At 33.9% G+C, this 18,037-nt stretch overlaps 1 protein-coding gene across 8 annotated transcripts in view; it reads right to left on the bottom strand.

Moving 5' to 3' along the window:
* LOC128884674 (diacylglycerol lipase-alpha) overlaps window positions 1-18,037 on the bottom strand; it is a 116,646-nt gene that overhangs the window by 6,902 nt on the left and 91,707 nt on the right. For 7 of the 8 annotated variants that reach the window (XM_054138192.1, XM_054138198.1, XM_054138193.1 and 4 more), the window contains one exon: window positions 75-424. In XM_054138192.1, the coding sequence (XP_053994167.1) occupies window positions 75-424 (350 nt within the window). Of the gene's footprint in view, window positions 1-74; window positions 425-15,346; window positions 15,541-18,037 lie in introns of all 8 variants that reach the window. The other variant, XM_054138200.1, reaches the window with a different exon arrangement.

Here is an 18,037-nt window from a genome sequence, read left to right as displayed (position 1 = left end):
GTGTTCGACTCTAGTCGTCCGTCGGGGACTGGGCGCGTTTCGTCGTCCAGACGTACAAGTAGTGCTATTCTTACAATGTGCATTCGTCGGTCCTGGGGGTGTTGAGCAACTCGCTGGCCAGGCTGACGTACTCCCACGGAATCCCTCTGGAGTCAACGCTGAGCTCGCGGCCAGCCTGTGGGAACTCGGACGGACTCTGCAAGGATGTGAAGCTAGTCTCCAGGCAGAGTCTGTGCGGCGGTGTCCCAGCCAGGTTGCTGGGATGGGATTTAACGGGGCTGGAGGACGACAGCAACGCTCTCATTTCCTGTTCGATCTCCATCTCCTGGATCTCGACTGCTTCGCGCGCCTCAGACGCCTCCGTGGACGACGCGTGACCGGAAGCCAGCCTCTGCGGCTTCGCCGGTCCCAGGGTCGTTACAACCTGACATATCCACACGCGTTTTTCCATGTAGTCGTTTCCAGCCACGGGGAATACGCCCGTATTACTCCGTATCGTTAACATTCAGAGGATGGGGGAGACAAATCTGATCGTGTTTTTATAAAAGTGAGCTTGACCCTAGAAAGACTCGAGCAACGAGTCATGTTGAAGATCAAGGAGGCAACTGACGCCCACCTACAGTGGATGTAGAATGTATTCGTACACCGATCAATTTCCCAAAAAACTTTTGTGTGAAATTGTAGTTTATTAACTTCCTTTTTTTATAATCAATGATATTTTACATATTTTCGGAAACCATTAAGATATATATAGACCAAACAACATTTACTAGTTAATATAATTTGCGAAATTAACAAAAAAATGCGAAAAGTGGGTAAAATTATAGAAGTAATAAGTATTTGTACGATTCTAATGGCGAACCATTTACAGTAGAGTTTCTAACATAAACACATTAGTTTATTGCTTCGTACAAATTAGAAAACAACAAATTTCCAGTAAAGTACTTTTAAAATAGGCTCCAATAGAGGAATGGAAAAAGATCCCACTTCGAATAACTAATAATTTAGTTAATTTAAGGGGTTAGTCGGAGTCAGGAAAATAAAAACGGACAGCTCCTTGTGTGTTTTTTTTAAGGTATTAAATAATAATTTTTCTGAATGAAATGTAAATATATTACAAAGTATGTCTTAAAGAACTATAAAAGAATTTTTGTTTTAAAAAAAAGGTTAATTCATTTCGTCATAACAGGCGATGGCGTGGGTGGCCACTTGGTTTGCAGTGAGCAAGATTTCTTCAAACTGGTGCACCTGAAAACAAAACTAAAGGTAAATTTAGAAAATATATTAGACTAACGGGTCCCTGATCGAAGGATTTTTTATTTTCTTGTATACTTTTTTTTTTATCCTGTATTGAATCGCTTAATTTTAGTGAAAAAATTGAAAATCAACTTCAAATGTACGCCATCTTGTCTTAAATTAATTTTTTCCAAAATCCTTCGTTCAGGGACCCGCTAGACTAATCTATTTTCGAAATCTACCTTTGTTTTTGTTTTCAGGTAAACCAGTGTAGAGAAATCTAGCTCACCGCAAACCTATGTTTTTAAATCATCGTCTACCTCATCGGCTGTTATGACAATATAAATTAAACGTTTCTTAAAACTAAAAATGTTTTTTAGTTCTTTCAAATATGCTTTATAACATACTTAATTGTTACTTATGCAAATTATTGTTTAATAACTAAAAAAAAATCACAAAGAAATGTTGTTTTTCCTCTTCCTGACTGCGACTAACCTCTTAATGCTTAGAAGAATTGGAATAAGTAGAAGTCGGTTAAAAAATCAAAAGGAAATCCCACGAAGGAAGTATTATATACTTATAAATTAATGTAAATACCTTTCTTTTTTAATCAAGCTTTAAAGATTAAACAGTTGTGCGAATACTTATTGCTTCAACATTTCTATCAATTAATTGTTTTTTCTTTTGTTAATTTCGTAACTTACATAAACAGCTATCTTTTTTGTACTCCATCTTTTCTAGAAATTTCCGAGAATATGTAGAATGTCATTGTTTATAAAGAATAAGTTAATAAATTACAATTTCACATAGCTTTTTTGGAAATTGATCGGTGTACGAATACTTTCTACATCCACTGTATGTTATGATTATTAATCTTTAGAAAGTTATGTATATTTAAAAGCTAAGGAGGATACCGGTAGTATTAACGAAGTAGAGAATGTATTAGTTTTGTAGCAAATTGTACTTTGACAATAATTTTGAGGGTTATAGAAATCGAATTTGATAGCCAATTTTGGGGTAGTTTCGATTATTGACGAGGCATGGAAATTAATTCTAAGCTTTTACGTTTAATCGTTTGTAACTGTAGTTTTGTTACATTCTCAATTTACATTTTGTTAAATTCTCAACTTGATGATCATTACAATTTATCTACATTTATAGTGGCGTGCAAAAGTTCGATCTAATTTAAATCTAAATTTAATCTGTTCGGCAGCGATGGAAGAAAATATGTACAACGTTTAGATGGGAAAAGAAATGATCCAAGGTATCAAACACCAACTGTTAAACATGGTGGAGGAAGCATCATGGTATGGGGAGCTTTCACCGCTCAAGGAGTTGGTCCTCTTATAAAAATTGAGGGTATCATGAATAGTGTGATGTACAACGAGATTTTAGAAAGTCATATGCTACCATATGATAAAAGGAAAATGCCAGAAAATTGGTTTTTCCAACATGATAACGACCCCAAACATGCATCGAAAATCGTAAGAAGGTGGTTGTCTACAAATAAAGTACAGGTTTTAGACTGGCATTCTCAATCTGCGGATTTAAATCCGATACAGCATCTCTGGGAAGAGATGAAACGTCGAATGAAAAATCATAGAAGTTCTAATAAGACACAATTTTTTCAGAATTTAATAGAACAGTGGAATAAAATACCACGCGGTTACATTATTCGGTTAATTGAATCCATGCCTCGTCGCTGTGCTGCTGTTATTGCCTCAAAAGGCATGGCTACGAAATATTAATTATAATATGTTAAATAATGTACCTCGAAATTGTTACAAAATGAAAAACAAGCATAATTTTTTTGTTAAACACGCTGGCCGGGAACTTTTGAACACGTTACTTTACGTATTCTCCAAATTAAAGACGCAAGAAAAATAAATAGCGGTGATTTTTTTTGTAGTATCCTTTCACGTAATATGGCTTTACATATGATTCTAATAAAAATGTCTTAACATTTTTCTTTTGGAAGAAAAATCGCAAAAACCATCTGGCCGGGAACTTTTGAACGCCACTGTATATACGAAATTCAGTAAACAATCAATTTTGATATTACTGCTCTTCTAACAGATTGCAAGGTAATTCTCTACCTTCACATATAATTATTTATAACTCGAGTTTAACCAGAGATATTTACAATATTTAGTTTGTTACATTAAAATACCAATCTTTATAGCAATGAAAGAACAAACAAATTGCTTCTACATGTGATTTTACAACGATATGCGTTCTTTGACAGTTGCATTGTTTTTCTTTATAAATTTATAAGTTTATCTTTGAAAGGCATGGAATTTCTAAGCCTAATATAAAGGGTTGTCCAAAAATAATACTGAAAAATCGAGAATCGTTGAATTCATTTATGCCTAGTATCCTCTGATACAATGTTTCTTCGAGGACATCAACAGTTTACAATGGTGTAATTTCATTTTTCTCTCTGAGTAGAAACTATTTCTATATAGAACATATAAAATAAGGTCCTGTCTTCACCGCCTTTTCAATAAAATTTTACTTTTTTCTAGTTCCACCAAGAGTACATTGAAGAGTATCGCGAAGCAATTGTCTCCGTTAATCTTTCTTTCATTCCTCCCAAATTAAAATTGAATCGTAAACATCAATTTTAGAGACACAAACAGAAATAGCATATTTTTAATATTTTTCTTAGGGCTCCAGCTTTAGTCTTTCTAGGGTTCATCGAGCGACAAACGCGTGCGATGATTTCACACCTCCGATTTGTTGATTTATGAATTAATGGATCGAGTTGGCCGATAATCAAAGGTAAGGATTAGCGCTTTACCGAGTACTCAAATATTCGATTAAGCGGTTAGTTAGTTAACCGAATGTTCGCTTAACATTCAGAAGTATAAATAGCATGGTTAACGAAACACACGCGAAATAATGTTCACAGAAAAATAACAAACGATCAGTTAATACAATTTATAATGTTTATGATACAATAACATTGGAAATGTAAAAACAGTACTTGCCGTAACACAGAATCGAGAACGCCAAACAGTTTGCTTTACAGAACACTGAACACGATTTTAAGCTGAAGCAACGTATCTTGTTAAAGAATTTAATTTAATTATTATATCATAGTTTCTTGCAATTATTATAATAATTTCATAAATAAAAGAGCAAAATATTTCTAGTAATCGCTGTTACTTTTTGTGCGTTAATGATTAATGTAATAGAATCTCAACAAATTGTATAAAATGGTTAATAGAAAAATATTGATAATCAGTGATTAAATCTTTGTTTGTAATTTTATTTGTCGAGGCCACCATGTTAACTGTTTGAGTGGATACGGTATTTCCAATGCTGGAAACCATTATCTAACCTTAATATAGACAAAGCGACGATTAGCAAAATTGATTTGTGTTTATAATTGGAATTCATTTTACAATTGATTTAGAATTACGAACTGTGGTGGAGTTTTTCGCTCTCTAAATCATTCTGTACGCCTCAAAAATCAAAGAATTGGAACTGTGCCACGAGCTTAGAAAGGTTACGGCCCACCGACTTAACCGAATAATCGAATATTTAGTAGGTAATTCCGTTTCGCGGTCTGCTAATGTAAATTTTTAGCATTTTGGGATTCGCTTCTCTCGCTTGGCCATTCTATGCATACGTGGTTGGCGTTAAGGTTTGAAATTCAGGTTTATGGATTCAAATCTCGTTTTACTGGTTTTCCCTTAACCCCCGCAATACCAAACATTTTTTTTTTGTCACATAGATTACTCAAGGAAAATATCCACATAATAAAAACTTATCACTTTTTAAAAGGTACTATTATGTATAAATAATAAAATAAAATAATTCGGTTAAAAATATAAAAGTTTCTCGATATGGAGCGAAAGACAATTCAAGTTCTTCCACTTTAACAATTATTTATTTTCTACACACTTATTCATTAAATAAGATACGTACAATTTGTGTCTTATTTAGTTTATTGTATTATGACATAAAACCAATATCTCACATAGAACAAACTTTTACGTAATATTTCATTTTTGAAGAATTTTTAAATAACTATTTCAGTGAGAACTCTTAATATACAGGGTGTTCATGCTATTACTAGCCAGCGTTTTTCTCGTAAATGGTACATATGACAAAAAAATGAAAGAGGAAAAATTTATAATGTTTTTTTTTGTGCAATGTAACCAGGTATATAGATATTTCATATTTGTACTATTTTCTGAAAAATGACGGTGACCTTCAGTTTTTTAAATGGAATGGTATATTTTGTATACGAAAATATGATAGAGTATCGAATTCTAAATAAAAAAGTATTGACCTTTATTAGCCCTAAACCTAATAGGTAACGAGTAATTTCATTTTATTACTTGAAAATGTTCTATCAAGATGGAGATTCAAATAAGTGTACTACGAATTCTACGTAAAGAAAAACGTCATCCTTGTCACCTAGCACTTCATCAGGAGCTCCATGCCTGTACACATCGCTGTCCTGCGGAAATCTGTGACAAGGGTGAATCTCTATCTTGATGTTACGTTAAGAAAATTTTCGTACCTACTCGTAGGTTCAACTCGTTGATTTTTATCGATCTGGCATTGAGAATTTACACAATAGATGACAAAAGGCTGTTGATAACGATGGCGATTGCATAACTGATTAAAAATAGAAATTTATTAAAAATCTGTTTGAATTTAATGTAAAAGAAACGACATTACTTTCCAGTCTACCTAATAAATATGAAAGATTTATCTACCTGGTTACATTGCACATCAAGAACAGTATCACTTTTTTTGTCATATGTAGCATTTACGAGAAAAACGCTGGCTAGTAATAGCCTGAACACCCTGTATAATAAAATGGCGACCCCTCCTTGGTATTGCGAGGTTTAATGTTCGAAGAATTACCGAAAATACCAGTCTGTCTATGCTTCACGAGTCTCGTTCGCATTGACGCTGATAGTATGGAAAAAACGGGTATAGAAAAACTACCGTCGAGTCATTAATTGGATCGCTGGAACGCCTATTGTCGATTAGACGGTCTCTTCGCGGAAGAGTTGCTCGGTTTGCTGAAATATTTATGGATCTATAAATTACGAAACGGTTTGCGGCCCGCGGAGCGTGTATAACGCGCGGCTCTTTCGCTTTCGCGAAGCAATTTCAATGAAAGGCAAACGAGAAACTCGCGATGTGACAGGAGTACGTCGTTTTTGGTAATCGTTCCAGTCTCGTGGATTCAACGCTTAAATTTCTAATTTCCATTATGCAGCCTGGAAATTCTAAATAACCGTTAAATACTTAATGCGGGTAATGGAGACCCACGAATAACTCGACCAAGTATCAAGTGTAGGAATTGATTCTGCGTCTTTACAATCGTTTGTAAGTAGAGTTTAAATGTAAACATTTTACCAACCTTCTAAGTTCTCGATTCAATTTCCATTATAATAAATCTATATAGATATAAGTATCAACCTAATGGTCATTACAACTATGTATATGAAGTTTAACAGTTCATACATTATATTTATTGTTGGTCTTCTAACGGTTTACAATCGTATGTGACAATTACTACATATAGAAATTAATTTTTTTTTATTCATAACTCTAGTTTAAACAGAAACATTTATCCTCAATTTCGTTACATTAACGTATCAACACAGTAATGAATCACACAGACTCCTTTGAAACTTGATTTCACAACTATACTTGGACTGAGAGAAAATTAAAAATAGTATGCTTCTTTTTTTTATAAATAAATGGTGAGTTTACCTCAGAAAGGCACAATTTCAAATAAACTCAGTTCCCGCGATTCCAATACCAAAGAAAGGCAGAATTAATTTCTACACCTCATATGCAAAGTACGGTGGAAAATTCGGTGCTACGTTATCTCGAAGATGAATTGTTTGATTCGCGTGAAATAGGAAATTTTGAAGCCCCGTTTGACGTTACCAAGTAAAGAGGCTTATACATTTGATCTGCTTTTCGCACTTCGAACAGATTTTTGCACCCATTTCACGGGATGATAGCGGTCATCGATTTCTGATTTATCAGATTGGAGCCGTTTAGGAAGTTTTTCAAATGAGACTCGTTTTAAAGAACGTTAAAAAAGTCGAGCTTTTATTTGAGGAATTGAAAGGTGTAGTAATGTAAGTCGTATAATTAGAAATAAACAATACAACATGATTTGACTTTGTCAAAGAAGCTGTGTGGAATCTACAGTTCAATTTATTTATTATTTCTTTGTTTATTTGTGTCACTATGCTTTTCGAATCCTTCTTTTGATGCATTTCATGTACTAATTGTAACCTTTTATTTCATACTTTGAAAATTTAATTTCAAAAGACACCTGCACTAAAACGTTTCACCTGTCTTTTTATAATATAACGAAGTTAATTGGGCATAATTAGCAGGAATGAATTAAACGTGCATTAATTAGTTGTTAATGTTTCAACTACGTGGAGTGTAGTCCTTTTCAGAATGTTAAAATTATTAAAAATACCTGCCTATAGGAGAAAAGTAAACATTCCAAAATATTATAAACTGGAAACTATAAAGTGTGAAAGAAATTTAGTTTATCGCGTAGAGAACACGTGTGCCAAAGTGCATAAGCCTCTTTACCATGTCACGGGATGAAGTGGAATGATGGGTTTTCATAGGACGCAGTGAGACGTCTGTAATGAAAGAGAGTGATTACGACTGACAACAGAGAACGAAGGCGTTCGAGTACCGAACGCTCCGTCATGGTACATGGCATGCGATTAACGTACAATATATCCCGACGAAATCAACGCTATTACGTATCTAAAGAACCAAATGTACAATGACGACTGTGGTGAACTAAGTGATGCGTGGTGCACATGCATGAACGACTGTGACAAAGTACCATTCTCAAATGATCGACGACCAATGTTCTGCTCTAAGTCGCTTATCTACGGCTTTATCGTTACAACACCGCCATTACGTTTCCTCTGTGCATCGTTTAACGATCTCATACTGTACTAATCTCTACGTCGACTTGCAGCACGCACGTTTCTCGAACATTGAGACAAGTGTACGTGGGGCTATCAAAAAGTTTCCAAACAGGATTTCATTTCTCTTCGTATTATCCATTATTATTTATGTATCTCACTTTTCACTGAAGTTTTATACGATTGTAGTTCCTATTAATTTTAAGGTATCATGTGTGATGTCTTTTTGCACTCGAAGAAGACTACAGTGGGTGTAGAATGTATTCGTACACCGATCAATTTCCCAAAAAGCTTTAGTATGAAATTGTAGTTTCCTAACTTCTTTTTTATAATCAATGATATTTTACATATTCTCGGAAGTATCTAAGATAGATATAGTCCAAACAACATTTACTAATTAATATAATTTGTGAAATTAACAAAAAAATGCGAAAAGTGGGTAAAAATATAAAAGCAATAAGTATTTGTGTGATTCTTATGACGAACCATTTACAGTAGAGTTTGTAACGTAAACACATTAGTTTATTGCTCCGTACGAATTAGAAAACATCAAATTTCCAGTAAAATACTTTTAAAAATGGCTCTAATAGAGGAATGGGAAAAGATCCCACTTCGAATAACTAATAATTTAGTTAATTTAATCCTTAGAAAAGTTATAATAATTATGAAATCAAAAGGAAATCCCACGAAGGAAGTATTATATACTTATAAATTAATGTAAATTTCTTTTTTTTTTTTAATCAAGCTTTAATAATTAAACAGTTGTGCGAATACTTATTGCTTCAATATTTCTATCGATTAATTGTATTTTTCTCGTTAATTTCGCAACTTACATAAATAGCTATTTTTTGTTGTAATCTATCTATTCTAGAGATTTTCGAGAATATGTAGAATGTCATTGTTTATAAAAAATAAGTTAATAAATTACAATTTTACATAGTTTTTTTTAGAAATTGATCAGTGTACGAATACTTTCTACACTCTCTGTATATATTGGTAGAGAATAAATAGATGTTAAGAATTGCTTGTTACATACAACGAAAGTACATTTTTGTTTGTAGATATATAATTGTCAATTAATGGTTGGCATTAAAAGTGACAGTCAATCTGAGATTCTAGTCGCCACCCCTTTAAAGAAATTTCCAAGTCTTTATCCTAGTCTTATCAAAGGTTTTCGTGGCCCACGCTGTTTAGCAGAATGCTTGATTTTTCTGGAATCTTCTCAATAGATTCTTTAAACTATTCTATTCTTTAAACTTCGTCTTCATCCTGAGAAACATGGCTCTTGCTATTGTCCTGATTTGACTATCTGTGCGTTCCATCTTCTCCAGAATAAAGATGAAACTCAAAGAGCCAAGATTCGACACAGTAGAGAAGATTCAGAAAGAAATAAGTACTGTGCTGAAAATTAAAAAAAATGGCAGCGTTGCTTGCGACAGTCGGGTTTTGTCATTTTTTTCAGTGGTACTTCGAAGAAAATAACGACTATTAAAATTTCGTGTTAGTCTGTCACTTTTTACAGAGTCGATTGGTTACTTTTTGATACCCTCACCTATTTCGAGTGGGTGGTTGTGGATGTAATATAGCAGATAATCGTGATAGTGAGTAATCGCATGCGACAGAATGCAATCAATGTTGACGTTGCGAATAAACTGCAACAGTGGCGATAGTGGAGGTAATCTATACGTTGGAGTTCTTAAGTCGCTGTAGATTGAAGCGTTCACGAAGAATGGCTAATTACAACACCTTCATTGCTGAAACGATTTTTATTAAATATTTAATATCATTTAACTTTGCTGGTCAGATTTTTGGAATTTTTTAATCATCTCTGAATTTACGACCGAGAGGAGAAAATGACTCACATTTTTGAAAGTATCATAAATTGTTAAGTACATCTGATTTATTTAAGGGATGTTCGCAAAAATATATTTTTATTCGTAACACAATTTATTTGAATGCTTGTGACTTTGAAAATGAAGTTAAGATCTGTATAAAGTACATATCTAAATATTTTTGTAATATATTATATATACCATGGCTGAAACAAATATTTTTTAAGAAAACAATTATTGGACCTGTAGAGAATAAGCATTTATTTTGAAAAAAAAGAATAACAATTTGATAGGTCACAAATAACCTACTTGATACATGTTACATTGATTAGCAGAACAACATGGAATGATCTTACCCAATTCTGGCCATTGCTTGCTTTGCTCAGTATTACAAAACAAACAATAAACAATTCACGAGATTGCTTATCTAGTTTATATTCTCTGTAAAATTACACCAATATTTACACGAATTAATTGAAATAGAGCGCCTTATGTTTCATTTTATCCGTGACCTCGTTCGAGTAGACGAAACTACATTAATCGAAATAGTAAGAAACTTGGAACCACAGATAATATACAACACAAGTGACACAGAATATTGGAATTACCAGAGAATTGGTTTCGTTTAGCAGCAATGAAAGCACCTCGAAGTAATTTCCAAAAGTCGGACACATCTTCAGCGACCTCGCACCAGTGATGTCGTTCCCTTAACCCATTGACATTTTAACTTTTCTCCCCTAGCTTTACCCTGAATTCCAACTTTTTTTTCAGCAAAAAATAGACCATATTAATACGTCAGTGTGTTACGAATTGGACTAAATTTATATTCAACGTAAATAATTATGTATGAATTATTACCCACAGAATGTTATATAATAAATTCTCTAATTTCTTAAAGGGGGAGTCTGGTCCAGTTAATGTATTCTTCTAATGCATATAATTTCCAGATATAATTAATTTTTATTATTGAAACTTTTTTTACATATAAAGGGACGTTCAAAGAAGAAAATTTGTCACTGTAGATTTAATTTGAATGTATACATATATAGATATATGTAGTAGTCGCAAGAAAAGGATTCGGTCAAAACGGTGGGACGCATAAGCTCATCGAATTTTTATCCGATTCACTTGATTCAACCCTTAAATTGAAGGTCATTAAGTTTATATGCTCATGAACCTCGACTCTTAATGAATTATTATTATAGCATAAAGTTATTGCAAAATAACGGCCGACATGTATCGTTCATTTTCATGTTTGTTGCCGCTATTTTTGCAATTAACAATTTTTTTTTGCAAATTGAGGTTCATACGCATTTTACGTACCTACTAAAGAAAAAAATTTTCTGATTTTATCTATCAGATGTTTTCCCAGGGCTCCTTCCTTGCGACTACTATATCTATATATGTATATATTCAAATTAAATCTACACTGTCAAATTTTCTTCTTTGAACGTCATTTTATATGTAAAAAAAGTTTCAATAACAAAAATTAATTATATCTAGAAATTATATGCATTAGAAAAATACATTAACTGGACCAGACTCCCCCCTTAACAATGAGAAAATATATTTAAGAAGTAACAAATGATATCGTGACTGTCTGAGAGACGATTGCTGATGAATGAAGATTACTGATATCAAATGGATGTTGACTGCAATGGATTAATCAGCGCCTTTCCGTCGCTTCACCTTTATTATTCCATTAAACGATTCCATTAGTTTAGTCCAGACGTACTATCGCGATTGTACCGATCAGGTAACGAGAACTTTTAACCCTTAAACTGCTGCTGGCACTTGTAATCGATGCATCGTAGTGCACTTGAGACGTGAACATCTATAGACGATGTTAAGGTATTTATGGAAAATGATGCAGTGCATTCAACGTGTTGCTATTTGTTATTTTTAAACTATCTATCGAAATAAACTACATTACTGGAAAGCTTTTTGGCGCTCATTAAGAAACTATGTTCTCTATTTCCTAGGGTGTTCATTATTCGGTTCGTTTATTTTTAAACTTCAAATTCTAAATGCGAATTTACATGTCATTTCTTAAGTCTATAACTGAAATTATGATTCACTCAGCGTATAGATCAAAGTTTAGGTCACAATCATTTCCTTCGAGTAATGAATCACATTTTGAATAAGGAGTGATTCATTTATTTAAAAAATGTGCAAATATTGCATGCAAACATCGCAACTGTTCTCTTTTGGTCAATTTAAAGTGAAAACGTAAAAATGAATAATAACTCCTTTAATACGAATAATTATTCTTCAATTTAAATACATACAGGGAGTCTCGAAAATTCTTTTCTCATTTTTAAATCCGAGGCTTCGTTATCGAGATATAAACAGTTCGAACGTCAGCGTGCATGCGCAGGCGCGCGATCAGCTGATAAACCGACGCGCGCCAAAGGTTGTACCACTCAAATTTAGCTACTTGTATCTAGACAACGGAGCTTTCAATCGCAAAATGCTACAGAGCTTTTCGAATCCTTTTCACGCGAGGAATCGATTCCAAAGAAAACTCCCACGTTCTTATCAATACTACCTACAGTGGGTGTAGAATGTATTCGTGCACCGATCAATTTCCCAAAGAACTTTTGTGTGAAATTGTACTTTCTTTACTTCTTTTTTTATATTCTCGGAAGTCTCTAAAATCAATATAGTCTAAACAACATTTACTAGTTATTAATAGAATTTGTGAAATTAACAAAAAAATGTGAAAAGTGGGTAAAAGTATAGAAGCAATAAATATTTGTACGATTCTTATGACGAAGCATTTAGGGTAGAGTTTATAACATAAACACATTAGTTTATTGCTCCGTACGAATTAGAAAACATAAAATTTCCAGTAAAGTACTTTTAAAAATGGCTCTAATAGAGAAGTTGAAGAAGATCCCACTTCGAATAACTAATAATTTAGTTAATTTAACGCTTAGAAGAGTTGCAATAATTATAAAATCAAAAGAAAATTCCTCGAAGGAAGTATTAGGGGGACGAGAAAGTAATGTCGTATCTTTTACATTAAATTCAAACAAATAAATTTATAACAGGTTTTTATTTATAATCAATTTTGTAATCGCCCTCATTATCAACAACCTTTTGCTATCTAGTGTGCAAATTTTCGATATCTGATCGATAAAAATCAATTGGTATACAACGAGCTAATATATGATAAACAAGTATTGACATTCACAGAAACGACATTACTGTCTGGTCCCCCTAATATTATACAGTAGTGAGCATATAAATAGGGACAATGTTTTGTTAACATATAAGACGATGTTCTGCAGTCCCGATTGGTATTTCTCCTTTAGTCTTTCCATATTTCAGAAGTACATTTTCTAAGCTTTACAATGCTGTATGGTTTTAATTACTAACGCCGTCTAATTAATATAAAAAAATAGTAGACTTGAAATTAGGACATTTTTGGAGAGCATCTAAATAGGGAAAACTGAGTTTCTTATTTTCAACGTATATTTGGATAAGTTCATGTGATTATAAAGTACAAGTAGTAATACCATATGTAAAGTGCAGTTAGGTATATCAGTTTTTGCATATAAAAATGGGTCGTTGCAAACATATTACAACTGTGCAACGTCTAGAAATTCTCCGACTTCGGAATGAAAAATTAACGCTTCGTAAAATTTCTGAGCGTCTTAAAATCTCAATTAACGCTGTCCATCAAGCACTTAACATATTAAAATAAATGGAACTGTTGATAATAAAATACGCAATGAAAGACTATGAAAAACAACACCACGATTGGATCAAACGATACACCGTCTTTCAGAAGCGGACCGATTTAAGGCTGCGGTTGATATTCATCGTGAAATTTCCACACAAAATGGACACAAAAATTAGTATTCACACCGTTCGGCGCCGTCTGAATGAATTTGGACTAAGCGGTCGCATCACCCGTAAAAAACCTTTTATTAGTCAAAAGAATCGTAAGGCAAGACTCGCCTTTGCTAAAGAGCATCTTCTCTGGACAAGAGAGAAATGGGCGAAAGTAATTTTTACTGACGAGTCTCAGTTTAATCGCTTCGAATCAGATGGAAGAACTTATGTACGACGTCGAATAGGTGAAGAATTTAGTCCGAAGTGTTTAAAATCAACCGTTAAAGGAAGATGTGGCTCTGTGATGGTTTGGGGTGGCATGACTAGAAACGATCCTGATCCAATTTGCTGTATTAATGGCATCATGGACCAGCATCTTTATGTCGACATTTTAAACGAACATTTAATGCCATTTAGTCGAGAAAATTTGCCAGACGACTGGATATTTCAGGCTGATAACAATTCAAAACACACGTCACGAAAGGCAAAACGATTCTTGGAGGAACATAAAGTTAGAGTCATGGATTAGCCTGCTCAGTCGCCGGATTTAAATCCGATCGAGCACCTTTGGAACGACGTGGATAAAGAAATTAAAACCAAAAAGCTTTCACATTTAAATGATTTATACGATGTGATAGAAGAAACTTGGAAAAGTATTTCAATCGATCGCTGTATTCGTCTTATTGACTCTATGCCACGTCGCTGTGCTGAGGTAATAAGAAAAAAGGGAGGCCCAACGAAATATTAATATGTTATTGTGAATATGTTGTTTATATTATAAAATAAAATACTTTTGATAAATAATTCTGTAGTTCCCTATTTAGATGCTCTCCAAAAATGTCCTTATTTCAAGTCTACTATTTTTTCTTATTAATTAAACGGCGTTAGCAATTGAAACTATACAGCATTGTAAAGCTTAAGAAATGTACTTCTGAAATATGCAGAGATTAAAGGACAAATACCAATCGGGACTGCAGAACAACGTCTTATATGTTAACAAAACATTTTCCCTATTTATATGCTCGCCACTGTATTCTTATAAATTAATGTAAATTTCTTTTTTTTTTTTAATCAAGCTTTGAAAATTAAACAGTTGTGCGAATGCTAATCGCTTCAACATTTCTATCGATTAATTCTTTTTTTCTCGTTAATTTCGCAACTTACATAAATAGCTATTTTTTGTTGTCATCTATCTATTCTAGAGATTTTCGAGAATGTGTAGAATGTCATTGTTTATCAAAAATAATTTAATAAATTACAATTTTACACAGTTTTTTTGAATATTTATCGGTGTACGAATACTTTCTACACCCACTGTATAAACTTTTCCATAAACACCTTAATATACATATGTTCAGTGCATTAAACAATCTTCCACTAAAAATGGAGACCTCGAATGCTTTTTCCTGCAGTTTAAGGATTAACAACGGCACCACTGGTGTGGAACCGCGTGCGAGTAAAAACACCCGATGAAGCCTAAGGAGGTGAATGTACCTTGTGTCGTGGCGAGAAGAGTGTGTGGTGGCATGGAGGTCGGCGTCGCGGCCGTGCAAGGTCGCCGATGTACTTTGATGGTGGAGTACGACGTGTCGGTGATCGGGCCTCCACTGGGTCGTTGGGTCCGCTGCAACCGTTGCATGCGTTGCTGCACCGGCCTCTGCAGCGCCCCGATCTCTGGACGCTGACACCTGATCCACACCACACACCCTCAGCCACACATCCTTCTCGTAAGATCGTTGGTTAGCCACGAATAATCGAAGGGGCAAACGTCGCCGGCTTCACTTGTCGTTATTAAATAATTTCGAGCACAAACCTTCAAGACGCGTGGTCTGGGAAGTGAAAGAATCGACTTGGGATGAGGTTCCTGAAACAATTTCACGCCCTCTCGGTCCTGTCGATATTCTCACTGCACCCCGAACGTTCGATCTGTGTAACCGAGTCAGGGAGGGATGTTTTCCAGGTCGATTCTTTCATTTGCCGAACCCTAGCCTAATGGATAGCTAATTGGGGATGTTGGGTCGTGACGTAGGAAATGTCTGCAGACGGTGTGCGGCGTTTGAATGCCTAGATGGAAGTAGTATTTATCCATGTTCACCCCCGTTAATAAATATGTGGACACTTACCACCTTCAATGAATAATTAATATACACTGTAAATTATTACTGTACAATCTTTTGTTGCTAAATTCTACTTTGTATGTATATTTACAGTTTTTTATATTTAATAATACTAAATTGTATATTATTAGAAATTCAATTTCGACAGAAAAAATGTCCAATATCATTTACGATGAAATTGCAAAAGAAAATAAATAATGTTACTTTGGATACAATGAAGAAATTATAACTAGGGTGTCAATAGCTAGGGTGTCAAGATCGATAAAAAAAGAAATTTTACACGGCACATAGCGGATACATTAATGAAAAGAAAATCGAATTGCTCCTATCGTGACTGCCAAGGTATTAAATAAATAATTGGTGAAATATATTACCTAGTGTGATACAAAGTATATACAAATACATGAGTGATATTCATTAATAGATTCGTAATTTCCTTTGAATATTCATTTCGATTGAGGAAGTGTTCACATATTTATGAACGAAGGTGAATATGTCTGAGAGAATAAAGAGAACTGTGTGATGACTCGAGATTGTGTTTTTTGACTCCATGTCTTTATACTTTGAAAGTTGTTAATCATTCTTTGTTAAGACTTTATCAATATGGCGATTTTATACTAAAATTTAAGCTAAAAGGAATTAAACGACGGTAAAATTCTTTTACTTCGTTTTCTTCAATTTGGCAGAACTTCTGCCAAACTCACATTTCATACGTCACAACTCAAAGAATTATTCGTCTAAGGTAAGTGCACCTAAATTTCGACACTAACCCAGTCATCGACACATTTAATTCGTTCCATTAAGTATTAGGTTTTTCATTTTTAATAAACTATATACTTTGAACTTATCGATACTGGCGGTATTGCATTCATTACTTCGTCCATCGACACAAGTGATAGTTATAATTGAGTTTTCGAGAAATTATAAACAATGTTGTGTCCATTCAAAATTGTGTTATAAAGAATGGTAATAATTATAAACTCTTAAGAATGTAAATATAAAATAAATGATTAGACAATAAAAAAAAGATAACATGAAAAGTATTATTTCCACCCCATGAAACACTTTCCATTTTCATGTTATAAGGAAAGGAGAAACTAATACTCAGAATCTGCTATTATAATTTGTTATAATGATTATCAAAAAAATGTGTCGATAATCGAGACGTCACTTTGCTCTATAAGGGAGGGAAGAAGTGGCCGAGCGGGATCGAAATATCACCATCGTCGAGGCGATGGATGAAGAGAAGTTTTGAACGGTTTATAAACTCCGTTGGAAGCGAATGTACCAATCGGTTGTTGATACTTCAACACCTTCCGTTCGACGTAAGACGACTGCTCGTCGGAAGTTAAACTAGCACGCCACTCGACGGCTCATGCAATTCTTTCGAGTTCGCTGGCAGTGGTAATATAACTATACACGCGATTCAAACATCAACGCGTGGTGTTCTAAAGTTCAACCGTCTACTTCCCGTGCATTCAAGCGCCAACTCGTGAATAATCATCGGCACACCAACTTACAACGTCAACACGAGCAGCTCCGAACGAATGGCAGCGTTTCGATCGACAAATCAAAGGCCTTTTTGCGTTCCAAGTCAAATGTTACGTTTAAATAGCGAGCTACACTTTGGAATGCAGGAAACACGACGTTACGCAGTCATGCAAAGCGAAAATAAATAAATGGCCACTTCCTTTGACCGTGAACTCTACTGAAATGTTAACCTCTTCAAGTCCTTGTTGCTGGAATTTTATTTTTCGAGAAATTGTTTGATGGAGACGTGTGGCAAATTAGTTTCTTTATTTATCAGAAACTTTTGATAAAATAAAGTCGTTATTTTTTCGAAGGACACTTATTTGCGAACAGAGCTAAAATTTTTTAGATAGAAGTATGGATTGGGTTAATCTATATTTTAGATACGATTTTTAATTTTAAAGTGTCTTTAAGTACCTGGAAATTTGGAGTTGATGCGTTACAATATTATGTATATTTCTAATTAAAGGAATTTTTTCATTCAAAGAAATTATTTCTTAGATATTTATACGTGCATAAATTAAATAATATTCTATTT

Source organism: Hylaeus volcanicus, chromosome 2 (assembly GCF_026283585.1).
Source record: "Hylaeus volcanicus isolate JK05 chromosome 2, UHH_iyHylVolc1.0_haploid, whole genome shotgun sequence".
NCBI classification, from domain to species: domain Eukaryota; kingdom Metazoa; phylum Arthropoda; class Insecta; order Hymenoptera; family Colletidae; genus Hylaeus; species Hylaeus volcanicus.
This window is presented reverse-complemented; position numbering and strand designations above follow the sequence as displayed.